Source organism: Poromitra crassiceps (assembly GCF_964638095.1).
Source record: "Poromitra crassiceps genome assembly, chromosome: 18".
NCBI lineage: Eukaryota > Metazoa > Chordata > Actinopteri > Beryciformes > Melamphaidae > Poromitra > Poromitra crassiceps.
This window is the reverse complement of record NC_139636.1, coordinates 5,893,217-5,920,907: the sequence shown is the minus strand read 5'-3', so window position 1 is coordinate 5,920,907 and position 27,691 is coordinate 5,893,217. Positions and strand designations below refer to the sequence as shown.

At 42.8% G+C, this 27,691-nt stretch overlaps 2 protein-coding genes across 2 annotated transcripts; both read left to right on the top strand.

The window, feature by feature from the left end:
- Positions 1–1,109: 1,109 nt before the first annotated feature.
- On the top strand, positions 1,110–6,969 carry LOC310792641 (cysteine-rich venom protein TEL1-like). Its single transcript, XM_083654360.1, has 7 exons — positions 1,110–1,200; positions 4,007–4,095; positions 4,355–4,445; positions 5,514–5,662; positions 5,929–6,023; positions 6,112–6,194; positions 6,760–6,969. The coding sequence occupies exons 1-7, from the start codon at positions 1,122–1,124 to the stop codon at positions 6,885–6,887; spliced, it is 714 nt and encodes a 237-aa protein (XP_083510486.1). The 5' UTR covers positions 1,110–1,121; the 3' UTR covers positions 6,888–6,969.
- A 4,871-nt stretch (positions 6,970–11,840) lies between these two features.
- nutf2 (nuclear transport factor 2) lies at positions 11,841–27,342 on the top strand. Its single transcript, XM_083654549.1, has 5 exons — positions 11,841–11,939; positions 13,202–13,323; positions 19,051–19,122; positions 21,298–21,396; positions 25,984–27,342. The coding sequence occupies exons 2-5, from the start codon at positions 13,225–13,227 to the stop codon at positions 26,095–26,097; spliced, it is 384 nt and encodes a 127-aa protein (XP_083510675.1). The 5' UTR covers positions 11,841–11,939; positions 13,202–13,224; the 3' UTR covers positions 26,098–27,342.
- Positions 27,343–27,691: the final 349 nt, after the last annotated feature.

Here is a 27,691-nt window from a genome sequence, read left to right as displayed (position 1 = left end):
GCAGATAATTACATGGTGTGGTCTTTGTGTTCCTGAACTTCAGTTAGCACACTAACTCCATTAAGTGTGTTAAGCCCCTTTTAGATTGGCCCAAAAAGCCATTAATAGCCACAAACTACTGGCCTTTTCTTCGGTCTAAAAGTGACCAAGCCGTTCGTTTTAAGCAATAGATTGACCCTGCAACCTTCGAAACCTGCAAAAATACCCCCCCCCCCCCCCCCCCCCCGCCGTTGTTATTTTTGGTTTCTCGCTTGAACCGAATGTTTTATGGTCACTCAAGATTCTCTGGAATACTTGTTGGCTTGGTTCGAACTGTAAAACTCATATTTGGATTCGTCGAAATGTCAATTGAAAAAATGGGGCAAATTACATCACGAAAAGTCACGTGCCTGTTGAGCTCTATAAGTTGGGCAACTTTTGCAATTCCACCTGTGTGCATGAACCTTGTTGTGATGGATCAAGCATGAAGACACTACACACTCATCTGTCAACCTTCATCATCCAGCTTAGAGCTTCTCATCACAGACCTACAAATCCTGACCTGCACCACCTGCCAGAATAGGCAGTGGTTGGTTGTGCAACCTGTCCAGCCTATTGAAAAAAAGTCCTGCTACATTGAATGTCACACAGACAGACAACCCTGCTTTCCATTGAATGTCAACGACATTGGCTGGCAAAGGGTCCTGAAATCTTATCCATTTCCCCAATGTTGGTTTAATTAATCTTATCTATCTTATCTATTGTTGGTTCGACGTAGATATCATTTCTAAATCCTGGCCTGATGTTGCACACGAACCTTGTCACCAGGATGAAAATATACCCTTTTCCCCCGATCCTGATGAAGACATGCATGGATGTTGTCAGCCTGATACACAGACATCCAGCTTTGCCTTGTCAGTTTGTCAGGTGCCAAACCGCTGTCTTCACCTGGGTCTCTCTGTGAAATCGAGGGTGCCCTTCAGGTTGTGTGTTTACTTCTAACGTCTCAGTGTGGTCACGGGTGTGGCAGCCACACGGGCATGCAGACTGTGTGTACTTTACACGTGTATTACATGCTTCGGCGTGATTCCGGGGTGTATATAAACCCCGACTACCAGAGGCAGAGACAGTTCGATTTCACCATGGCCATGTACACGATTGCCTTCCTGTGCGCCTTGGGCCTCTTCGCTGCACTGCAGGTGCCTGGCACCTCGGCGGTAAGTAGCTACAACAAAACGCCTCCACTGCTGGCCATTGAATCAGAAGTTGTTTTTGTTTTTATTTTATTTTATTTGAAATGTTCATAGAACATACAAACAAGACAAACAGGCTCAGACACAGGAAAAGAAAGAAAGAAAGAAAAGGAAAAAAAATACATCATCGACATTCATAATTACAACTTGGTGCTTGGTCACTTACCATTCTTAACCTCGTCAAAGCAGGCCAAAAAACGGGCCCCAGACAGTTGAGAACCTTTTGAACGAGTTGGTTCTCAGGAACCTGAGTCTCTCCATCTGTATTCCAGAAATCATGTCCATCGGCCACACCTGAAAAGAAGGTGAGCCATTTAATCAGCGGTTTAATTAGCATGGACAAAGTGAGTGCAGCAAAGGTTGAGGCGTTCATGATGTGAAATAGATATTTATCTAGATGGCTTTATCGCTACCCTGCTCTTTTGTTTCTATTTAATTTGATCTGAACTGCACTAGTTTACTTTGAGTATTCAGTAAGTATTTTACCTTGTGGATCTCTTTGTCTGTATTTTTACACTCTTTACTGAACCTTTTACAGTATATTTTTTATTACTCTGTAAAACATGAATTGCCTCTGTGTTCTTGCCTAGACATTTGTTGGTACTCAGTAGTTTTGATATGTGCAAAATGTATTAATCTTTCTTCTCTGTCTCATCTCTGAACATCATACTGAAGGATGGTGAGTGAATACTATATAATTTCTATTCAGCTTAAATTACAACCAATCATTCACTTCTATCATCAGTGTTGGGGGTAACTCATTACAAAAGTAACATATTACATGTAATATATTACTTTTAGCAGTAACTCAGTAATATAACTTATTACAATAGGATTTCAGTAATATGTTTACACAAAGGGTTACCAGTTACTTTGTCAAGTAACACAAGTTACAAATTGAGTTACTTCCCCCCCATCAAAGCACATCATAAATAAAGATACAATCATTTCCTAATCAAATTTAGACAATTAATTAGACACGCACAATATTCTCCAGTCCCATCAATCAGGTTTTAGACCGGGACATAGCACTGTCACGGCCACATCCCTTGTTTTAAATAACATTCTGAATGGTCTAGATAGCCGACAGCACTGTGCAGCTCTCTTTGTTGATCTTTCCAAAGCGTTCGACACAGTAGACCATGCGATCTTACTGGATAAACTGTCCGCCACAGGTCTGGACGAACTCTCGGTCAGGTGGTTCTCCAGCTACCTGACCGAGAGGAAGCAGGTAGTGGTAGCCGATGGTGTTAGGTCCGACTCACTGTCTAACGGTAAAGGCGTGCCCCAAGGATCAATTTCTGGGCCTATTTTATTTACACTGTATATTAATAACATTTTTTCTCCCGCTGGACTTTGCAATGTCCATTATTACGCGGACGATACTATTTTATACTGTTTCGGAGCGACCCCAGCTCAGGCCGTTTCAACACTTCAGATGGCTTTTGACTCATTTCAACGGTCTCTATCTGACCTCAAGTTAGTCTTAAACTCTTCTAAAACAAAGTGGATGATGTTCACGAGATCTCTTTGCACCAATGTCAATCTTAGTATGCACACGCTCCAAGGCGAGCAAATTGAATCAGTAAATTCTTATAAGTACCTTGGTATCTGGTTAGACACCAGACTCTCCTTCCAGACTCATATTGAACATCTCACAAAGAAACTGAGGAGGAAGATCGGCTTTTTATATAGGAACAAATCTTGCTTTTCATTCAGTGCCAGAAAAACTGTTGTACAATCATTAATAATGTCGGTTTTTGATTATGGTGATGTTGTATACATGCATGCCTCATCTTCCATTTTGAAGTCCCTCGATGCTGTTTATCACAGTGCTCTGCGTTTTATCACAGGCGAGGCTTTTCTTACACACCATTGTACTTTGTACGAAAAGGTGGGCTGGTCCTCCCTAATGGCTCGTAGAGAAAAACACTGTCTTTTATTTATTTACAAAGCTTTAATTGGGAAACTCCCGGCATATTTGTCCTCACTTCTCATTCATAACAGTGGAGGTTATCAAACTCGCTCACAGTCCTGTATTAGACTATCTATCCCACGTGTGAGGACTGAACAAGGAAAGAGTGCTTTTGCTTTCTATGCCCCCAACAGTTGGAATAGACTTCAGGACACTCTGAAAATAGAAGCATTGATCCCTCTTGTTTCCTTTAAAACTCTTTTAGAAGGTCTCCCACATAATGGGTGCTCTTGTTTTACTTGAAAGTGGGCTTTTCACAATTTCACCTATTCTTAATGTTGTTTTGATTGTCTGTCTGTAACTTGAAACCTTGTGTATGTGTTCCTCTGTACCAGGGCTCTCTTGAAAATGAGAGCTTGCTCTCAAGAGATATCCCTGTATAAATAAAGGTGAAAGAAAAAAAAAAAAAAAAAAAAAAAAAAAAAAAAATTGTGTGTTCTTATGCAAATACCCACTATAGATGACAATAACAAAGGAAAAGGATAACATTTAGAATTTTAGATGGTTTATACTGACTTCAAGACGGTTCCAATTATTTTTGGGGATGGTTCGACGGGGCAGACGGTGATGTCATTCTGCTACTGCTGTTATTTTGGTGAAAGTAATGCAAAAGTAGTGTAATAAGTAACAAGTTACTCTACACAGACAGTAATATTGTAAAGTAACTTATTACATACATTCAAATGTAAGTAACTAGTAATATATAGTATATTACATTTTGAAAGTAACTTGCCCATATCCTTACCTGAATTTCTCTTTGTGTTTTTGTTTTATTGTGTTTATGCCGGCTTCATCCTAGCCTCTGCCGCAGAGCAGAGTGAGATTGTGGACAAGCACAACAGCCTGAGGAGAGGCGTGCAACCTTCTGCCAGCAACATGTTGAAAATGGTAAAATATTGTATATTGCTCTATAATGCTGTATTGCACAGTTACTAAAGCATAAGGGTTTCCCTAGGCATCAGCCAAAAGCATGTATACACTAAGCATCAATTTGCATTTTCTCTAGCTTAGTGTTTGATTTGACGCAGCATATACACTCCATTACGCTGTACCTCAAGATTAAAGTCAATGCTGTTTTCTGGATGAGCACACACAGCGAGGTTATTATGGTGGTCATGATGTGCATGTCCTGTGTTGTTCCCCACAGAGCTGGAACAGTGAGGCTGGAGCCAACGCTCAGAAGTGGGCCGACACCTGCTCCATGGACCACAGTCCTTCCAGCGCCAGAGAGATCAGCAGTAAGTTCTCTCGTGTTCCTTACACACCTACTTAGGCACACTGTCACGTCACACGCACCAAGATCATCACCATCACACTCAATTAAGGCTTGCATAGGTTTTTTTAAGGCAGGTATTTTTGTGGAGTGACGCTGCCAGTGGTTCATATTTTCACAGCATTTGAAATCCATTGAAACTTAATAAAATTATTTTAGGGTTAGCAGGCAGGGTGACCCAGCCGCCTGTTCACTGGCAGGGAAACTTTGATACTTTTAAAAGGAAGAATCAAATTACTATTACTACTACTACTACTACTACTACTACTACTGCTACTACTACTACTAATAATAATACAATACAAATGAAACAAAAACATAAAATGTGCAATGAAAATTAAATTTTGTGAACTGTGATAAGCGAGGGACCACCATCATATCAGAAATAGAGGACCGATCCCCAATATTGAATAAAAAGCCATTATCAGTCTGATGTATTAGCAAACTGATGTATTGCATAATTTTCATTCACATTCACACTGCGTTAGCGTGGCCTCTTCAAGCAGCAGACTGGGCTCTCTCTCACCTCTCCTCTTTGACTGCAGCTAGCGCCAGCGGCTGTGGAGAGAACCTGTTCATGTCTCTCTCACCTCTCCTCTTTGACTGCAGCTAGCGCCAGCGGCTGTGGAGAGAACCTGTTCATGTCTCTCTCACCTCTCCTCTTTGACTGCAGCTAGCGGATGTGGAGAGAACCTGTTCATGTCTCTCTCACCTCTCCTCTTTGACTGCAGCTAGCGCCAGCGGCTGTGGAGAGAACCTGTTCATGTCTCTCTCACCTCTCCTCTTTGACTGCAGCTAGCGGCTGTGGAGAGAACCTGTTCATGTCTCTCTCACCTCTCCTCTTTGACTGCAGCTAGCGGCTGTGGAGAGAACCTGTTCATGTCTCTCTCACCTCTCCTCTTTGACTGCAGCCAGCGGCTGTGGAGAGAACCTGTTCATGTCTCTCTCACCTCTCCTCTTTGACTGCAGCTAGCGCCAGCGGCTGTGGAGAGAACCTGTTCATGTCTCTCTCACCTCTCCTCTTTGACTGCAGCTAGCACCAGCGGCTGTGGAGAGAACCTGTTCATGTCCAGCAACAAGGCCTCGTGGGACGACGCTATCCAGGCCTGGTACAACGAGGTGAAGGACTGGCAGTACGGAGTGGGGTCGACCAACGGAGGAGCGGTGGGACACTACACACAGGTGCGTGCGGCCACGTCCACAACACTTTAATACCACCTGTATGAATATAAATCATCCACAACACTTTAATACCACCTGTATGAATATAAATCACACATCCACAACACTTTAATACCACCTGTATGAATATAAATCACACATCCACAACACTTTAATACCACCTGTATGAATATAAATCATCCACAACACTTTAATACCACCTGTATTAATATAAATCACTGATAAATACTCAATCATCATTTTGTTTTTGTCTCTTCTCTGCACAGGTTGTGTGGTACAGGTCTGACCAGATTGGCTGTGCGATGTCCTACTGCCCCAACTCCAAGTACAAGTACTTCTACGTCTGCCAGTACTGTCCCCCGTAAGGAAAAAAACGCAACGCACTACAGTACACACACAATTCAATTTGCTGTCATGTTTAATAGTTGATGTTCTGGCCTACGTTACAGTGGAAACTACCAGTTCAGCCACCCCTACAAGGAGGGACCCACCTGTGGGGACTGCCCTGACGCCTGTGACAACGGCCTGTGCAGTAAGTTGCTCAATCTCTCCCATGTGGTGTGGATACGAACGGCACATTAGCAGATTGGAGTTTTACAAACATTTAGGCAGGCTGTTTTTTTCTAAACACAAGTTAACTAACTGGCCAATTTGAATGTCATAGAAGAGACTGGTCAAAATAAAAATAAAAATATATAAATAGGAATAACGTATGATTATGATTATGATTGTTATTGTTATTATTATTATTATTATTATTATTATTATTCGTAGTATGGCTATAGTTTGAACTTGGAAGGGCAGCTAGGCTAACTATAGCTAACGAGCCTACATACTGTATGGATAACCTTTTTCACTGGGCTTCAGTCTAATGTTACTCAGCCAGAAAAACTGTGGTTCTTTGGCCCCGCCCACGGAGGTTTAACTAACCAATTAGATTATTCCTGCCTCCATGCAGAGCAGCAGAAATAACTTCATTCTGCACAAGAATGAGTTCTTTGTCAGCCTGCGTCTGTTGAATGATTTTTTTTTAATCAGTGGACAACGGTATGCCTAACATCATCAACATGATATTTCTCTCTCTCTCTCTCTCTCAGCCAACCCCTGTCCCTATGCTGATACGTACAGCAACTGTCCTGACCTGAAGAAGGGCTGGGGCTGCGGCCACCCGCAGGTGGCATCCTGGTGTCCCGCCTCCTGCAAGTGCACTAGCGAGATCATTTGATTGGCTGTGCAGATGCACCCTGACTCATTAGTCAGTTCATAATCATATTCAATCATATCATATCATAATTCAATAAAAATGAGCATTTAAAAAAGATCCATCTGTGTTGTGCAAACTCATTGTCTATCTATATTATCAGCTTTATTTTAGCATTCTTTTTTTTTTATAATTAACATTTTTTTATTTCATATTAAACAAAACCAATAAACGAACAATACAACAACAAAGGTGAACAAGAAACATGACAAACCGCTACATTTCCACGCTACATACCAACTTACAGAACAATACAATGACATACATCACCACATAACATTTGGGAGGGGGGGGGGGGGGGTACAGTACATTGATTATTCCTTTCCCTGATCTATAAAGTGGGCACCTATATTTTAGACCTGGACGAGGGAAAAAACCAAACAGGCAACAGGTTCGTGGGGGAAGGGTAAAAAAAAAAGAGAGATAAGGCTGCACAGTCTTGGTCTATATTAAGTTTTGATATTTTAAACTGAAACACAATTCAAAATGTGCTCCCAATTCATTCCAGACCTGTTATCAGTATCCCTGTTCATATCCGAGATTCGTTCCAAACTAAGAAGACCTAGGAATTCAGTTAACCATGTTTCTATTGTAAAACTGTTTGGTTTACGTATTTTCCAGTTGAGCAAAATCATTCTTTTAGCAGCCAAACACGATAGGCCCAAAATGTTCCTATCTTGTTTTGACTTTACCTGTGCAGTCCAATGCCCCAGTAGGCAGACTGCTGGACAAGCGGGAATATTTACATTCATTTTTTCTGCAGTCATGTGAAGTAGCTCTGTCCAAAAGGACTTGACTGCCGGGCAGTCCCACAACATGTGGAGCAAGGTTCCCACTTGTCCACAGCCATGCCAGCAAAGATCAGAGGAGCTTGGATCTATTTTTTTTTTTAAGTCTAGAGGGGGTAAAATATGTTCAATGAAGGATTTTCAGTTGCATGACTCTGAGTCTGACTGATTTGGATACAGCTGCAGGGTCCCTCCAGATTCTTTCCCAGTCTACAGGTGCAAGTGAAACCCCGAAATCATGTTCCCATTGTGATTGTGTCTGAATGTTGGTTGAGATGTTGGGAGGAGTGATTCAAGGTCTTGTACATGCCTGAGACGGTACCTCTGCCTAAGGCTAAGGACTTATATTTCTTATCCGTCTCAACATCATAGTCCAAATATTCTTTGGGGAGCTTTAAGATGATTGACTTTAGTTGGTTTTATTGTAAAAGATTATTTGTACTCAACTTATATCTTCTTCTAAGCTCCTCAAAGGATGAAATATTCCCACTCTCTACCATTTGGGAAATTTCTGTGATATTGTATTGTTTCCATATATAGTTTGATAATGGGTTCCCTGCAGCTAGGTTGGATTATGCCATAATGGGCAGGATGCTAACAAAGTTCTTGTGATGCCCATCTTTGTGTGGATTTGTTTACTAATATCGCATGAGAACTTGATAATACTGTTACTGTATCTAGCTTGGTAGGTGAGTCAGGATAATACCACAGCGATGACAATGATATCAATTTGTTGTCAATCCCAACTGCCTTTACTTCTTTCCTTCTTATAGCCCCAAGTTAGGGGGTATCTGGCGTTAAATGCAAGGTAATACACGTGCAGATCTGGGGCACCAAGACCCCCTCTGTCTCTTGGCAAAGATAGTTTTTTCAAACTGATTCTCGTTTTTTTTGTCTTTCCACAAAAATGAGGAGAACAATTTGTTAATATTATCTCATAAACTCATTGTCAACATACTGTACTGTTACCCACTCAAAACTATTGACAGAGAAATGTCACCTCCTTTGTGTTGTTTGGAAATGATTTCCTGTTGGTTTTAATCCCTCAAGCCCTTTGACTCATTCTCAAATCAGCAAAGATTAAAGAGGAAATTGACTTTGGCACACACTTTGGCACACAGTCTCTCTGGACAAACATACCTGGGGGGACAAATCGCTACTGTGTTTCAAGAGCCTGGAGCGTGGATCTGGAAGAAGCGGTGAGGAAAATCTGTCAACAGAGTAGAGTTTTCCAGAACCTGAGCCAAGACACATCCACAGTTGCCACGTCCGCTGGCTACTGCTAGCCCAGTCCCCAACCCTGTCCTCCATGTCCACTAGCTACTGCTAGGCCAGTCCCCAACCCTGTCCTCCACATCCACTGGCTACTGCTAGCCCAGTCCCCAACCCTGTCCTCCATGTCCACTGGCTACTGCTAGCCCAGTCCCCAACCCTGTCCTGTTGACTGAGGACAGTTTGGTATACAATATTGAATCTCCATCTCCATAATCCTTTTGTCTTGATGGGGTATATCAGAGAGTTCAGCACGTTTGTCTCTTTGGTTGTGTTGTGTGTATTTGCAATGCGTTTGTCTATTTTGCTTGGGTTTTGTCTATTTGCATAATCTCCATCTAAATTTGACGATGTGGACTCTGTTTCTCTGTCTGTTTCAAGAATTTTGGCCGGCCACAGCTATGCCATTTTACGTGCGATCGGGCTGAAACTTTCAGGGGGTGTAAAGAGTGGGTGACCTGACCTGACCTATTATAGACTATAATTATAATATATTATGGACTTTAATTAGGGGGGAGAGGGAGAGGTGGAGAGAGACTGAGTGAGAGGGAGAGAGAGGAGAGGGAGAGAGACTGAGAGAGAGGGAGAGGGGGAGAGAGGAGAGGGAGAGAGACTGAGAGAGAGGGAGAGGGGGAGAGAGACTGAGTGAGAGGGAGAGAGAGAAGAGGGAGAGAGACTGAGAGAGAGGGAGAGGGGGATAGAGACTGGGAGAGAGAGAGGGGATGAGACTGAGGGAGAGAGAGACTGAGGGAGAGAGAGGGAGACATTGCACGTGTAGTAGCTAAAGTAGCTAAGCAGGCCAGCAAGAATATACAAGCTGCATCTAACAAAAGGCTGGTGGCAAGAAGCATAAGCAACCATTACGGCCAGTAGGAAGAGCTTCAGAGTCAAAGTCAAAAAAATATCTACAGTACAAAGTACAAAGCCTGAGAATTGGCTAACAGCTAACAAAACATTTAGGTGCAGCATCACAGCACACACAGATAAGTGCAACAGAGGAGCCTCCCTGAGCTTGATTGGAAAGCAGCTCCAGGTGAAGACTCCTCACAACAAGCATAGTAGCCTGGTAAAGCATCCGGTCACGTGACCTCACATTCTGTTTCATGAAAGGAGAAAATAACGCGAGTTCACGAGTTCCTGATGGTTTTAACAGGATAATCATGTGACAGAGGGGGGCGTGTCTGGAACAGAGATGGAGGTCCAGGGCAAGTGGTGTAGTAGGGTAGTCATGACGGGCCCCTGTGCAAGGGCCCCTAGAATGCTACACGCTATAGTTACAAAGTACACAGATGCAAGCAACACACACGAACACGCGCGCACACACACACACACACACACACACACACACACACACACACACACACACACACACACACACACACACACACACACACACACACACACAGAGATCATTAGGCATAAGCTATATATTCTACTGACGTGTTGGATTTTACAGTTCAAAGAGTCAGGCTTTTGTTTGGGGGAAATAAAGAGGTCATATAGAGCAAGCTATCAGAACCATGGACAGCGCTCTGACACCTGGTAACAGACTGTCAAAGTAAGCAGCACCTGAGAGCAGAGGAGCTGTGGTTCTGAAATGACCACTGACTGTAACATGTTTAATGTTGATGAATGTTGATTTTAGGTAGAATAAGCATATCATTTTGATACAGATTGCTACTTGCTGTTGACTATTTTACAAAAAATGACAGGACAGAGATGGCTTTTTGGGCCTTTTTCACAGCCTCCATTGTGTGTCTAAAAGGCAGGGTAAACACAGGTGTGAGCAAATCATGAATTGGGCTCCAGCACTACAACACCTAAACAGATTGGAAGTTGGAAACCCTAATTATGTTTTGGTTGCACCTGTGTTACTTCCTGCCTTTTCGACACAAAATGGCTTCTGCAAAAAAGGCCTATTGCACATCACACAGAGGCACACAGCAGGTAGTCTACTCTTCACCTGACTTCACTCATAAATGCATGACAGTGACGAGGAGGCCACCTTGTGGCCTGGGCATGAAATGGCACGCTGAAAGGAAACGTTGCAAATTAGGCCGGATATTCAAACAAAATGCAAACATTCAAACAAAAAACTTTTTTTCTAAAGGGGTTCCTGCCCATATTGGAATTGATGGGAATGAGAGGGCGGATAAAGCAGCAAAAAGAGCTTTGAAGAGTGGAAGTCATATCTAAGTAAATCAGAAGCTTAAGTGGTGATTAAGGGACAAATAAAAAAGAGGAGGTAGAATGAATGGAACAAAGAAAGTAAAGGAAGATTTTTTTTTTAAATAAACCATTAGTTGGGAGTGGAGGGTCTGGAGGTCGAAAAAGAGGAAAGAGTGATGACAAGATTAATGAATGGCCATACTGCTTTAAACAGTTTCATACAGTATTTTTGATCGAAAAACATAATAATGGGAGATGTGAGTAGTTGTGGAGAGGAAGAGACAGTGGATCATGTTTTATTGTATTGCCAGAAGTATGTGTCAAAGAGAGATGTGTTAAAGAATGCAGTCAGAGAGAGATTGGAGAGGAACATGTCAGTAATACTCTAAGAAAACCTTTCAGGGGATAATTGGATACTTCTTCTGGAGTGTTTAATATCAACGAGATTAACAAATAGAATCTGAGAAAATTGATTGTATTAGTTTGGTTCCTTATTATTTAATTGTGAATATGTGTTTATTGGTTGCTATGAGTTATGGATAGATCATAGAGGATAGATTTTAGTCCACACTCCAGAGCAGTGGGTGGCGGTAATGCACCAGAAAGCTGTTTGCCAACCGCCATACAACCAAAAGAAGAAAGAAGAAGTGCGTAAAGACTACAACCCCCACAAAACACCGGGGCAGATTAGGGTTGCGAGCGCGTCCCCAGCAGTCGGCTCGTAGCGAAGCAGACACTGCTCTGTCTAATCGCTATAACGGGCAGTCGAGCTCGGTGTTGGTTAGAGGTAAGTTTCTAATAGTGATTCCTGTTGAACCCTTTAACAGAATAGTGAATGAAAACACGTCCGTAATCAATCAGCGTTTGAACAAGTACAAAACAGCATAAGGTGTTTTGGCAGTCTGGTCCGGTCCGGGCTAACGTTAGGAACACGCCTATGTACGGTACCTGCTACGGGGTGCCTGAGCGCTGGGCACGGGCCCGGAGGAGGAGAGAGTCCGGGGCGGGCATGGAGGACACCGGGGGAAGGGAGACATCAACACTTTAAGAGGAGACGGGGGTATTTTTAGAAAGCGGCGAAAAAAGCCCATGCCGGCCAACCAATTGGCTTGCGACTGGAAATGTAATTTATCTGGCGTCTAGCTAACAGGATGACATTATATAGAACTGGCATTGCCTACTCGGGCTGAGTCAACGTTAGCAACACAGCTAACAAGCTAGTAATAGCTAGTTAGCTAACGCTTGCTAGCCATACTTGCTTTTCCAGAAGGATTTGGTCTCCTAGCTTTTTAGGTTATGTGCGGGCCTTGAGTTATGTAGTATGGCATGTCGGTATGTACTGGTTTGTCATGAAGACAATATATTCTGCCTGATATATTCAATGCAGAGCTCACAGATTGTTCTAGTACAGTGACTGTAACGTTATGTGTAGGCACATGACTTGTGCTGTCACTGTCACTGTCACCAAACATGGCCCAGTCAGTGAAACTCAATCGCCTCAGCAAAACGCGCTTGGAGTAGTAGTTCTCCCCCCCCCCCCCCTCCCCCAGTGGGGTGACAACTAACGTTATATGCTTGTCATGCACTGTCTGTCACACAAAGTTTGTCACTGTGTATAAACCTTTGTTTTTCTACTTTTTATGGCCACAACAAAGGATGTAATGGAGCCTAAACCAAGTTTACCAAGCTGTATGACATTTTTCCAATTGAGATAAAAACCTTTAATGCATACTATAACTTTTTGTAAGACTGATGCCAGTTGTACGAAAACTGACGAGAAGCCCTTCTATCAGACGGCATCCCTGTTTCTTGTCTGCCCACACAAAGCCAACTGAAAGAATAGCCAAATATGCATCAGCGTATTGTTTAATTATACCTTGATCAACCGCTGATCCGAGTTTTAGGTTATATGTGCGATTATAATGCACATCAAAAGTACCACCATTTCACCGTGCCTGTTGAAGACAATCTCTTTACAACCTCTCCAATAATCTCTTTCTCTGGCTCTCACCCTTTCTGACCTCTCTTCCCTTCCCTCTGTTTTCCCAGTGTGTGTCGCAGGGTGATTCAGGATGGGGGACAAGCCTTTGTGGGAGCAGATAGGATCCAGCTTTGTGCAACACTACTACCAGCTGTTCGACACTGACAGAACACAGCTTGGATCAATATATGTGAGTGTGAGAGAACCATAACATCAGATGTTTTTGAATACTCACACCCCCTCCACCGTCATATGAAACCTGCAAATTCACCTGTCAAAGTGAACAAGTGTCAAGAAGTGTCAAGGTGGTATGACAGTGAAAGCCATGCTTCCTCTTCCTAAGCCACCATGGTTGCTGCTTCCTGGTGGCTGCAATTTATTCATTTAGAAGAATCTGTCATTTGTAACACTCAAGATTACGTGCAAAGCACATGTAAGGGTTGCTTTCCATGTTTGTTATGGTCCAACCTGCCCACAAACGATGACTGTGTGTGTTATTAGTCTCTCACAGTCCTTCAAGCCTCTACTGTAGCTGTGGCTGAGCTAAAAAGCCCTTGTGATAGCCAATGTCACGGAGTACGTTTACATGGACGGCAATACAATACTGCCATGTAAACGTCGTTTTCTGATCACCTGAACCAAAATAAGCTCATAGTCGGAGTAAGCAATAGTCCAATTAAGACGTGGAGTATTCCCATCTTCAACGCATTATTGAAGTGCGTTGTAGACATTATGGTGTGCAATCAGAATCTTTTCACAGCATTTTGCATGGTGTACGTACTGTAACGTACAGCAGTCAAACTGCTTGGCAAAGCATGCCTTTCCAGCTGGCTTTGATGGCTTGAACAAGTCAGCTCTGTGTGGTGTGTTTGCTTTGGTTTAGAGGTGCCATCATGTCACTAGTCGGACACCTCGTGGGTCCAAAAATGAAGCATTGGACAGACGGCTCATTAGTCTGACAGCTCATTATTCTGACAATGGAAAGCTCGTTGTTCTGACAGCTCGTTAGTCCGAAAATATGCACATAGTTCTGCATGATAATTAGCCATGAGCTTCTGTTTGTTTGAGGAACGACTGGCGCCTGGCCGGGCAGCACTTCACTGCCCCGGCTGCTCTCCTCATGGTCCAGTCCGGTCCTGAGCGCTGTGCAGGCATGTCAACAATGAGAAAGAGATATCCAATCCCCTTGCTGATGGTCTCATTGGCTCATAGAGGCACCAGTATTTCATCACCAGTAGGCCTGCCGCCTGCACGATATGAGCAAAATCTGCGATGTGCGATAACATTGTTCAATATAGCGATGACGATACAACTTGCGATAAATAAACTAATATTCAAGTATGCATATTAGCTATACAGTTCCTATGTCTTTCTGCTTTAATAATGCTAACATAGACCCCAAAACATAGCCGATGCCCACTGAATAAAGAAATGAAATACACACTGACTCTAGCTAAAACTACACACAGCGTATTTGGGCTTTGGCAGAGGGGCGGGGCGCACTGTTGCAAGGGGAAAGGTGTATGCTGGATTTACAACACAAGACAAAATGATCAGATGCTGAGTGGGAATGCATGACGCATGTAAATAAAACCACTTTTGTTATTCATTGCGTTTCAGGCAGTCTTTGCGATGTGTTTATTGCGCATGTTCATATTGCGATGACGATGAAAATACGATTAACATTTCACTCAGACCTTAATGGAAATATTGTCTTATTTTTAGATGAAGGTCAATGGGTTCTGGGGTGAACGTGGAGGTTTGGTAGGACACAAAACATAATAACATTTGAGCTTATAATGTGATAAGTTACGTTTTAAATTGTCTATCTAAAAAGTGTGTAAAATGGGTACCAATTTTCATTTTGTAGTGAATATGTAATAACTTGTGTAATAATAATGAGACCGCAACAGGTTACGGTTAATGGCTCTCTTTCTAGCACCAAATTTAGCAGTATGGGGGTGCCTCAAGGGGGCGTGAGCTCTCCCTTCCTTTTCACTGCCTACACAAATGACTGTAGGAGAAGTCATTCAAATAATACTGTCATTAAATTCTCAGATGACACAATAATCTTGAGCCTGCTGTGTGCAGATGACTGTCCCTCAGTGTATCACAGGGAGATTTCTGCTTTCGAGGCCTGGTGTGAGGAAAACAATTTACCGTAATCCTAAACACATCTAAAACAAAAGAAATGATCTTTGATCCCAAAGCGGTCAAAGTCCACGACCCAGTGGTCATAGGGGGAAGCTGCATTGAACAAGTTAGCTCCTACAAATACTTGGGTGTAAAAATCGATAACTTGTTCAAATGGAATATACACGTTGATTATTTGTGTGGCAAATTAGCACAAAGACTCCACTTTCTCCGAAGGCTGAGACTGTTTGGAGTAAGTTCCAAGATCATGCTAACTTTCTACAATGGAGTGTTGGGTAGCCTAATAAGGTATGGCATGGAGGCATGGTTCGGCACCCTCTCTATCCAGTACAAGTCTAAAATCAACAAAATGATAAAAACTGCTATGAAGATCATAGGGCAGAGGGACTTCCCCCCCCTCCAGACCATTTACGATAAGAAAGCAGTGAATCTGGCTCTAAAAATTTTGGATGACCCCACCCACATTCTATATCCTGACTATGAGCTACTACCTTCTGGAAGGCGCTTTAGAGCCTGTAGCTTTAAGAGTAACCGCTATAAGCGCTCCTTCCTCCCAACATCTATAGCCTTATTAAATAAACTGCCTGTCCTCCCACTAGAGGGTAGAGCTCTGTCCTCTGTGAGGTCAGAGCCCGGCTACCCAGGAACCCTCCATTAAGAGCCTGACGACCCAGGAAACCTCTGGATTAACGTTTCCTGGTCGTGAGAGGACAGAGCTCGGTGATTCTGGAACCCTCCTTAAAGAGCCGGATGATCCGAGAAATCTCTGATGGTATTGGTGTGGCATACATGGTAGCTCACTCTGAGCTCGGCTGTCCCTGCAGCCTGTCTGGTCATGTGATATTTATCTTGCCTTAGTTAGTTTTATATTCATTTTATTTTATTTTATTTCTCTTATCATTTTATCTTTTTATTTCTTTTACCCTTTACTGTGGTTTTAATGTTTTTAGTTTAAGTAACCATGGTTTTATGATGGTTTTGGTTTGATATGCGGTTATGGAATTGTGCAATACTTGAAGTGCAATATTTGAATTGAATACTGAAGTGCAATATTTGGGTAGGTAGAGTTGTTAACTCGTAGCCCAGGCTGTATCATGTACTATGTTGTCCTCTTGTTTACACGCCGTTTGTCTTCATATGTACTGTACTGTCTGTTACGTTTGACATTGCCCTATTGCTGCTGTACAAATGCCTAAGACAAATTTCCCTTTGGGACAATAAAGTTAAACTCAACTCAACTCAACTCAACTTCAACCTGTTACCACGGTTACCAAAATCATCATTTGAATGGGTATCTGTGACCCTCTTTACCCCTTGCATGAAAATATGTTTCTTTGTGTGATCGGATAGTGCCATTAACCTGACTACAAATTGAGCGCTCCTTTCTAGCTGAACTGGCAGCGCTCATTTCAAGCGTGCCTCATTGGTTTGCCCTCGAGGTCTCGCCTGCTTCGCAGGCTCGCAGATGCCCCCCTGAGCAATTGTACGCCACGCCGCCTTATTATATTATTAAGATTACATTTACACCCGGTGTTAATGTGTCCCCAGTCTCCACATTAAGATCCGATTGAGAGCCAATCGCTCTGTCCAGATGTTTCCCAAGGAAACGCTGCTGTTTACACACTCCGCTCCGCTCCGTCTGGCTGTCTGCTCTCTGCAGTTGGTTGGGACATTATGGGCTTCGCTTTATGAATGAACAACAAGAGTGAGAAATGCGAGTGACTGTGAAACTCTCCAGCCGCTGCCTGCTGCCACTGATGAGAGGGAATCAGAGGTGTAGTGCTGCTGCCTGCTGCCTGCCACTGATGAGAGGGAATCAGAGGTGTAGTGCTGCTGCTGCCTGCTGCCACTGATGAGAGGGAATCAGGGGTGTAGTGCTGCTGCCTGCTGCCACTGATGAGAGGGAATCAGGGGTGTAGTGCCGCTGCCTGCCAGCCTCTGATGAGAGGGAATCAGGGGTGTAGTGCTGCTGCCTGCTGCCACTGATGAGAGGGAATCAGGGGTGTAGTGCTGCTGCTGGCAGCCACTGATGAGAGGGAATCAGGAGGGGTGTAGTGCCGCTGCCTGCCAGCCTCTGATGAGAGGGAATCAGGGGTGTAGTGCTGCTGCTGCCTGCCAGCCACTGATGAGAGGGAATCAGGGGTGTAGTGCTGCCTGCCAGCCACTGATGAGAGAGAATCAGGGGTGTAGTGCTGCTGCCTGCCAGCCACTGATGAGAGGGAATCAGGGGTGTAGTGCTGCTGCTGCCTGCCAGCCACTGATGAGAGGGAATCAGGGGTGTAGTGCTGCCTGCCAGCCACTGATGAGAGGGAATCAGGGGTGTAGTGCTGCTGCTGCCTGCCAGCCACTGATGAGAGGGAATCAGGGGTGTAGTGCTGCTGCTGCCTGCCTCTGATGATAGGGAATCAATCAGGTGTGTAGTGCTGCTGCTGCCTGCCACTGATGAGAGGGAATCAATCAGGTGTGTAGTGCTGCTGCCTGGCAGCCACTGATGAGAGGGAATCAATCAGGTGTGTAGTGCTGCTGCTGCCAGCCACTGATGAGAGGGAAGCAGGTGTAGTGCTGCTGCCTGCCAGCCTCTGATGAGAGGGAATCAATCAGGTGTGTAGTGCTGCTGCTGCCAGCCACTGATGAGAGGGAATCAGGGGTGTAGTGCTGCTGCCTGCCAGCCTCTGATGAGAGGGAATCAATCAGGTGTGTAGTGCTGCTGCTGCCTGCCACTGATGAGAGGGAATCAGGAGTGTAGTGCTGCTGCCTGGCAGCCACTGATGAGAGGGAATCATGGGTGTAGTGCTGCTGCCTGCCAGCCACTGATGAGAGGGAATCAGGGGTGTAGTGCTGCTGCCTGCCACTGATGAGAGAGAATCAGGGGTGTAGTGCTGCTGCCTGCCTGCCACTGATGAGAGGGAATCAGAGGTGTAGTGCTGTTTGTTTAGGTGCACCTATGATGCACGCACACCGTTATGTGTAGCTCGTTTCAAAGGTTATGTGACCACAGCGGCAGGTTTACATACATTAGTCAACTATAATGGACCACACTTTCATGAATAGTTTAATGTTGAGTCTCAATATGATGATGTCAATATGAAAACATATATGTTGACAGGCAGCACACCTTGATGAATACGAAAACATTTGATTGGTGACAACGCAGTAATACATAGAAGACAAAACTATAAAGTACTTCTCTGCGCCTAGGATGAATTTCCACATGGGAATAAAAAGCCAATCGGATCAGAATCCATCGTCTATGTCTTGGGTGCATTTACACCTCATCTGATTGCAATCCAATCACCCAGAACAGATTTTAATGCAATGTGTAAAGGGGGTCTGTGTTGGTGCAAAAATTTGAGCAACATAAAGAAATCTTTTACAAAATAATCTTCTCAATATTTGGTGACTTTTATTGCACTACTACATTTTGGCCACAACACTGAGCACCAGAGAAGAAGGAAATGTCACCAGTTAATTACACAGTCATTCTAGCTGTCATCTATGGACAAAACCAATGCGTTTGTTTATTTGCTCCTGGTGGGTGGTCCAAGGATGTGTTTGAAAACCTCAGCTGGAATAAATCCAAAGTCCAGACAAAGATGGGTTACTGACATTCTATTTTTCCTCCAATGCACGTCCATGTCCACGTCCACGTCCATGTTTAAACTGTTTAACTGTTAAAACTGTTTAAAAAAACTGTTTAACTGTCCTTGCAACTCACCGTCTCTTTCCCCTGTCCATCTCTCTCTCTTTCTCTCGTTCCATCCAGATCGATGCATCATGCCTTACGTGGGAGGGACAGCAGTTCCAGGGGAAAAGAGCAATTGTAGAGAAACTCTCTGTGAGTTTGTTTGCTGACTTATACAAGTAACATTTAACTCTCTGTGAGTTTGTTTGCTGACTTATACAAGTAACATTTAACTCTGTGAATTTGTTTGCTGACTTATACAAGTAACATTTAACTCTCTGTGAGTTTGTTTGCTGACTTATACAAGTAACATTTATCTCTCTGTAACTTTGTTTGGTGACTTATACAAGTAACATTTAACTCTGTGAGTTAGTTTGTGTAGTGACTTATACAAGTAACATTTAACTCTCTGTGAGTTTGTTTAGTGACTTATACAAGTAACATTTATCTCTCTGTAACTTTGTTTGGTGACTTATACAATTAACATTTAACTCTGTGAGTTAGTTTGTGTAGTGACTTATACAAGTAACATTTAACTCTCTGTGAGTTTGTTTGCTGACTTATACAAGTAACATTTAACTCTCTGTGAGTTAGTTTGTGTAGTGACTTATACAAGTAACATTTAACTCTGTGAGTTTGTTTGCTGACTTATACAAGTAACATTTATCTCTCTGTAACTTTGTTTGGTGACTTATACAAGTAACATTTAACTCTGTGAGTTAGTTTGTGTAGTGACTTATACAAGTAACATTTAACTCTCTGTGAGTTTGTTTCGAGACTTATACAAGTAACATTTAACTCTCTGTGAGTTTGTTTCGTGACTTATACAAGTAACATTTAACTCTCTGTGAGTTTGTTTAGTGACTTATACAAGTAACATTTAACTCTCTGTGAGTTTGTTTCGAGACTTATACAAGTAACATTTAACTCTCTGTGAGTTTGTTTCGTGACTTATACAAGTAACATTTAACTCTCTGTGAGTTTGTTTAGTGACTTATACAAGTAACATTTAACTCTCTGTGAGTTTGTTTAGTGACTTATACAAGTAACATTTAACTCTCTGTGAGTTTGTTTCGAGACTTATACAAGTAACATTTAACTCTCTGTGAGTTTGTTTGCTGACTTATACAAGTAACATTTAACTCTAAGTTTGTTTCATGACTTATACAAGTAACATTTAACTCTCTGTGAGTTTGTTTGCTGACTTATACAAGTAACATTTAACTCTCTGTGAGTTTGTTTGCTGACTTATACAAGTAACATTTAACTCTCTGTGAGTTTGTTTAGTGACTTATACAATAACATTTAACTCTCTGTGAGTTTGTTTAGTGACTTATACAATAACATTTAACTCTCTGTGAGTTTGTTTGCTGACTTATACAAGTAACATTTAACTCTAAGTTTGTTTCATGACTTATACAAGTAACATTTAACTCTCTGTGAGTTTGTTTGCTGACTTATACAAGTAACATTTAACTCTCTGTGAGTTTGTTTGCTGACTTATACAAGTAACATTTAACTCTCTGTGAGTTTGTTTGCTGACTTATACAAGTAACATTTAACTCTCTGTGAGTTTGTTTGCTGACTTATACAAGTAACATTTAACTCTCTGTGAGTTTGTTTGCTGACTTATACAAGTAACATTTAACTCTCTGTGAGTTTGTTTGGTGACTTATACAAGTAACATTTAACTCTCTGTGAGTTTGTTTGCTGACTTATACAAGTAACATTTAACTCTGTGAGTTTGGTGACTTATACAAGTAACATTTAACTCTCTGTGACTTTGTTTGCTGACCTATACAAGTAACTTTTGGTGGGACGCTTTTATCCGGACCGCCTCACGGTACCACAAGTGCATCTGTATGTTCAGTATGGGCGTCCCAAATGAGAATCAAAGCTCTAACTCTGGTGGTGTTAATGCCAGGGTCTTCCCATTGAGCCACAGAACCACAGTGGTCAACAAGGAACTGACGGTGGCTTAAACCACTGATATACATATCAAATGTGGATACGTATCATACTTTATGTATGCTGTCATTTTCTTCTGCTGGAGAAAGAAAACGCACGAGAGGAGTCGACGCTACTCTAGAGAGAGTTAGTAGCACACTAGAAAAACTATGCACAAGGTTTAGCATTCTTAGTCAGGCTTATCCTACTGTTTCTCCAAGTTTAAGGAGAACAGATCGAGCTAAATATAAAGGATCCAACAGAATGTTTGTTTTTTTCAAATGTGTTTTCTACTACTAAAGTCTATTACAGTATGTACTTGTACTAATCTTCCTCTTTTGTTGTCGTTGTTGTGTTTTCCCTGCTCTGTGTGCGTGTCAGAGTCTTCCCTTCACAAAAATAGCCCACAGTATAACAGCGCAGGACCACCAGCCCACCCCAGACTGCTGCATCATGAGTATGGTTGTAGGACAGCTAAAAGTAAGTAGCACAGAACACATCGATACTCGGCACACATTCACAAAAAGATTGACATCATTTGTGTTCATTTGTGATCAGCGGGTAGGGAAATGTGCTCGGCTCACACAAAACGAATATTAGTTTTCAGCCACAATTGTGCGCTTTGAGCGTGTCAGTGGTTCCCAAAGAATTAAAATCTACTTGTGGTAGGTTCAATGGGTGGGAGTGCCGTGGGACAATTTTCGATAATGTCGAATATCACAATATTTGCAGCGATATTTTTCACAATATTTTTTTCCCTTCTTCTCCCCCCCACAGTTTTGCCCGGCTGCCAAGTCCGGCCCTCATTTTACTGATTGGCTTATTGTACCTGGGCATGAAACAAATAACAACTTTGAACTGCTGTTATCTTCGTGGCAGCATCATGGGGCTTTTATTTTGAAAAGAAAATTCACAATGCATGCCATGGGAGAAGTAAAGAAACTGAAGGAAGTGAACATTATTATTATTATTATTTTCCTTTTCTTATTATATACATAATAATATACCTGGGTGGTCATTAATATACCTGGGCAGGTATATTAAGCCCAAGTAAAGTCTATGTGTGGGAAACACTGTAAGTTTAAGTAATAACCCCCAAGAGGCAGTGGTTTGCAGTGATTTTACAACTGTTAAGGGGTGTTCGAAGCGGCGTGCCGTAAACACCCCTTAACTGTTATAAAATAAGTAAATCACAGCCTCACAGGGCTTATTGCTTTTATAAAACGGTTGCTACATATAGCCTACCTGGTGAGGTTTGAGCAAACCTTGAAAATAAAAAATATGAATTATTAAATATTGGTAAGAAATAATCATTCTTCTGCCAAGCAATGTAGTTCTTCAGCTGCAACATATTGCCTCTATATGTAATGTAATGCGACATAAGCAGAATGGTTGCCACACAAAACCCACAAAACGACGCAGCAACACACAGAAGCAAACACCATACCATAACACCATACCATACCATAGCCTGGGTAAACCCATCCCCCACGTGACCTGCTCTCAGACCTGTTCTCAGTCACTATGGTCTGGATTCCCACCATTGTTAAACGATTTCCTGCGGTTGTTGCCCCCCCCCCGATAGACCGCTCCATTACGCAACCATCATCCAACCAGTTTAGTGCACAGAGCACATGCGCAGTGCAGCAGATGGCGTCATCACTCTGCGACCTTTGTTGTTAGCGCATTAGCTAACACTTTTCATTTCAGTACTGCTAACACGCAAATGGTTACAACCAGCTACAACCAACCAAGCCCCCCTCCGCCCGAAATGTAAACAGACTCAGAGCTGGCCTACGGATCGATGTGTGATTTCCAGGTAAGAATATGTTATTCACAGGTATATGCCACACTATATATTATCTCAGAAACTAGCGTAATTGTGTTTGGTAAGAAAGACATTCGATAAATGACTGACTTTTCCTCATCGGCTGTGTGGGGGTTAGCTAGATTACGGGAGCATTTAACGATCTAATGAATTCTAGAAAAACATGTCAGAAGCTAGCTAACGTTAGCCACGTGTAACATACAGTAACTGCTACGTTTGATATTATTAGAGCTTCCAAGAAGAGAGAACATCGCCTCTGCCAATGACTCCTGTGACGGTGGTCAGGGAATGAACAGGACACGGACCCAAACCTCGATCCCTGCTGCAGATGGCCGCAGATCTGGAGAGATATTTGTGGCTGTGAAGAACAGTCATCATCTATACAGTTATCAGGGACACGCTGTCTTATCTGCATAAATCATATTGAATAGTACCAGACAAAACCTTCAAAACAAATCAAGCTCATGCAGGGTGTCGGGCAGCAGCAGTGCATCGCGCACCCCTCTGGAGCTCGCAGAGCTCCAGGCTGCCTCCGGGGCTCGACTCTGCTGCAGCCCGAGGTCGGGTGCAGGGATGTCGGGCAGGCAGCAGTGTATCGCGCACCCCCTCTGGAGCTCACAGAGCTCCAGGCTGCCTCCGGGGCTCGACTCTGCTGCAGCCCGCAAATGATCGTGGACTTAATGTTAACCAAAAACGGCCACACTCATAACGGTAAGGTGTGTTTGACCTAGCTAGAAATAACGTTAATGCACTCGCATTTCAGCGTGGTTACAGATGTAGCTGACGCTAGCTAGCTACAGTAGATTTTTGGAGGCTATAGCGTTAACGTGAATGTCATGATAGTGAGCGTAGTGTTATACTGTATATTATACATAATCCAGATCATATTCCAGATGCAACCTAGCTAGATGTTAAGCTCCACACTGCTGTATGAGTACAATCAAATCTATCAAGCCTTGATATCATATTCCAACGTGAATTCAGCTGAGGGGTTCGCTCCAGAACGAGACTGTTGCATTCAATATTTGTACACGTGTTTCTGACTTGGATTGATTAATCAAAATTTTCAAAATCTTTACTACTGTACTGTCCATTAATAATGACATCAGGTGACAAGCTGAAATGTCAATTCGTATAGCAAATCTAGGTAAATTTCAGACTTTAACGTAGTGTCTTGTCTGAAGTGAATACAAGTGACCTATATTTTTCAATCCTGTCTTTGAATAAAAGTTGTACATTGTTATACTTGAAAACCATGTCTTTGCTCCCTTTGTGTTCACAATTACAACAAATCTGTATGGTTTATCTGTTGGCATTAAACCGTGGTATTTCCTTGGGTGATATTCCATATTTGTCATTAAACCTAGCTGTTCACATCTGCATTTTATACAAATTGGGCTAAATTTGCAATGATGAATCAAAGCCACGTGAGATATTAAGTAGCCTACTTTTATTAAAAAACAAAATAAAATGCAAAGAGAGGTTTCCTTCTCTAACTATTGGTGCGTTCACAAAATATTTACACAATGAGATTTTTTTATAAATAATAATCAATAACGTGGATAATGATGACATCTGCAGCTGCTGGACGAGAGACAGAAGAAACTGGAGCAGAGGACATGACTACAGAGAAACTTAACCGACCAGCACTCTGCTTCAATCAATGAATGCTTATAAATAAACCATACACATGAGAATTACCGTTAACGTTACAGCATTTAATAACATAAATATGGTGATATCTGGTGGTCTGAAATTACTCTCTATCTACAGTAGGGTAACTGGCTCCTATTGTGTCTTATTATTGTAACGTTTGAATCAGCGTTTCATAACTATAATAGCCTAATGTTACTGTAGCCTGGATGACGTTATAATGCTACCCAGCCTTCCAGCGTTTATCTTCCATAATGCATTAAATCATAATCACAATGCGAAGACATTAGCTGATCACCACAGAGCTGCACAGACAAGTTTATCAGATAATTTCGCCGTAAAATGTGTCCAGGTGATCAGCTCTGAAGCCCCGGCTTGTATGGTCCGCTAAAATCCGATTTCGATATAGGTGTTATTTTGATCAATATTGTATAGCTGGCTAGACAGAGGAGTTTATCTGGAATCAGTGTGACAAGATCCCTGCTGCTAGCTTGTCTGCCTTTCTGTGTCAGAGTATCTAGCTACATTATCTGCATTACATGCTACACCATGCAAATATATTTCGATATAATTCAAACAATTAGCCCACTGTACTACTGGACTGTGTATTGCTGTGAATAAGTTAGATTTGATTGTGTAAAGTGTTACATGTTATATTTTTAACTGAGCTTTGCAGAATTACCTCAACACAATTGTGTTGTGTATCAGCTTTAAATATCCAATATATACAGCATTAAACAAACGACCAGCAGCATTCAAATGTGCAAAAACGTTATATTTATTGAAATGTGGTGATCTCATGTCACATTACATAATGTTATGCCCAAATGGTCTACTGCCCAGAAGCGTCACTTTACATGTTTGGTAGGGAATTATTTTAATTATGTTAAACCAGCGTTTATCTTCCATAATGCATTAAATCATAATCACAATGCTATGAAGACATTAGCTGATCACCACAGAGCAGCACAGACAAGTTTATCAGATAATTTCGCCATAAAATGTGTCCAGGTGATCAGCTCTGAAGCCCTGGCTTGTATGGTCCGCTAAAATCCGATTTCGATAACGCTAGGTGTTATTTTGATCAACAGACCTCAACCTCAACAGCTGTTTTCACTTGAATTTCCTCACGTAGTTGCATAGCCATATAGCTAGCCAGCTAGTAGCTAGCTCGGGAGCTATGCTTTAGAGAGGCCAAATGCTAACGGCTAGGTAGTGCTAAGCCGCTGCAGCTGTTACACGTCATTGACAAAGACGCACTCTCTGATTGGCCGATCACGGCAGGACTGATGTTGGCAGTCACGCCGTCACTCATTGGCTGCGGGGTGGCTGCGGGTCTGCGCGAGTCTTTCAATCGCCCCAGAAATCGATTTGAATGGCCCGTTCGCTAGACGATAGTGACTGGGAACTGAGAGAGCAGGTCACGTGGTGGCTGGGTTTACCTAGGCTAACCATACCATACCACGCTGTTTAGTGCAGTAATACTGTGATTCGGTCATAGGTGTGTGTTTATAGAGTATTTTTACAACAGCTTCAAACGTGGCTCAGTCAATCCTGATTTTGCGTGTGTGTGTGTGTGTTTGCAGGCAGACGAAGACCCCATCATGGGATTCCACCAGAGTTTCATCCTGAAGAACATTAACGACGCGTGGGTGTGCACCAATGACATGTTCAGGCTGGCGCTTCACAACTTTGGCTAAAGCCCCACTCTGGTGGGCAGGGGCGGCCATAGTGGAGGGCACAGTGTGAAGAGGGGTGGAGGGAGGGAGGAGTTGAGGCTGAGGAGAAGAGAGGACCCATCCCTCCCTCCTCCTCCGGTCTCGTTCACACCCGTTTGGACAAACAAACACACACCGGATTCGAGATGTCAATCACAGAACCTCATTGCGGGTGGGTTTTCGGACCACCCCAACCAATAGAAATGCGACATGTTTTTTTCACTGAGAGCCGGCTGACCAATCAGACGCCCCCTGTCTGCCCCTCCACTGATCTGCATGACGCTGGGAGCCCCCCCCCCCCTCATTACAGTATCTACACTCAAGCCAGACCAGGAAGACATTTACCAGCTTACTGATGCCATTAACTCATACTCTCTCTTGCTCCCTACTCTTCTTGACTTCATTCTAATCTCCTCTATTTGACTCTGCTCCTCTCTACTGCTGATGACTCCACTGTTCTCAACTCACTTCTGGTAACACTACTGTTGACTGCTGTACTTCCATGTTCAGATTCAGAGTTGGCTCCTTCAGTTCCTACTTCTTCTTGTGTTTTGAATTTCTTTTTAGAGGCCAACTATGTGTTGTTTTTAGCTTGCCTTAGCGTATTCTACGACGGTTATGATGGTTACGTTTCGCCATGATTCAGAATTCTAATGTTAGGTTTTGCTCTCGCAAACCAAAGAATCATGGAGGGCATGAAGTTTGACCTTGCTGTGTGATCAGCGCTTGCCCCGCTCTCTCTCTCTCTCTCTCTCCCTCTCTCTTGACTCCCCCCCCTCTCTCTCTCTCTCTCTCTCTCTCTCTCATCTCTTTGGCAGTTACCATGGATACTACAGCCACAATACACAATAAAACCTGGACTTTTTCTTAATGGTGTGGGCTTGTTCCTCTCCAACTATGGTGGCATGTATGCTTACAGTACTCCTTTCGCTGCCCTTTATTTATCTTTTCACTCTACTAAGTTATTGAGACTTCATACAAGTGTTGTACTAAGTTAAATATGTATTGTTTGCTTTTTTGAGAATTCCGGTGGCTTTATGATGATGATCAGTTGGAAAACTGACAGCTACCATGACTCAAGTCAAAGACTTTCATTCATTTTGAGTGACAATATGACATCTGCAGTATCCATGCTGCTTAGCTGGAGCAGAAGTGGTGTTTCAAAAGCATCAGCAAGATCCATCTGTTGTCACGGAGCTATTGATCTCTTGAGAGATAGAAATAAATCATTTCAACTAGATACAGTTGTACTTTGATGATTCAATCAATAAGTGTGGTGAACCATATTTTGCAAGCTGTCAGCTCTGGAATGGAATCTGACATTGAGATGTCATGTCACCAGATTGCATTGTGGCAGTAATGCAACACTTTGGATGCCAAGCGCCGTAAAACTCAACAGAAGGAGACCAGATTGCATTACATTTCTGTGGAGGGCAACAGACAGACTGCTGAAGGTCCCAATGCACTGAGTAGGAACCAACGACCCGACGGACCGACGACTGAGTCGGAACAACACTAGGCGCGGACATAGCGGAAGTTTAGACGGTTGCTCAGGGTGAACGAAGTGAGCATTGAC

Bases quoted from the DNA above. Each gene is read 5' to 3' on its own strand.
- nutf2 (XM_083654549.1), top strand. From the start codon at position 13,225: ATGGGGGACAAGCCTTTGTGGGAGCAGATAGGATCCAGCTTTGTGCAA. The intron at 13,324-19,050 runs GTGAGTGTGAGA...CGTTCCATCCAG, and splicing joins CACAGCTTGGATCAATATAT to ATCGATGCATCATGCCTTAC. The intron at 21,397-25,983 runs GTAAGTAGCACA...GTGTGTTTGCAG, and splicing joins TGGTTGTAGGACAGCTAAAA to GCAGACGAAGACCCCATCAT.
- LOC310792641 (XM_083654360.1), top strand. From the start codon at position 1,122: ATGGCCATGTACACGATTGCCTTCCTGTGCGCCTTGGGCCTCTTCGCT. The intron at 4,096-4,354 runs GTAAAATATTGT...TGTTCCCCACAG, and splicing joins CCAGCAACATGTTGAAAATG to AGCTGGAACAGTGAGGCTGG. The intron at 6,024-6,111 runs GTAAGGAAAAAA...CCTACGTTACAG, and splicing joins GTCTGCCAGTACTGTCCCCC to TGGAAACTACCAGTTCAGCC.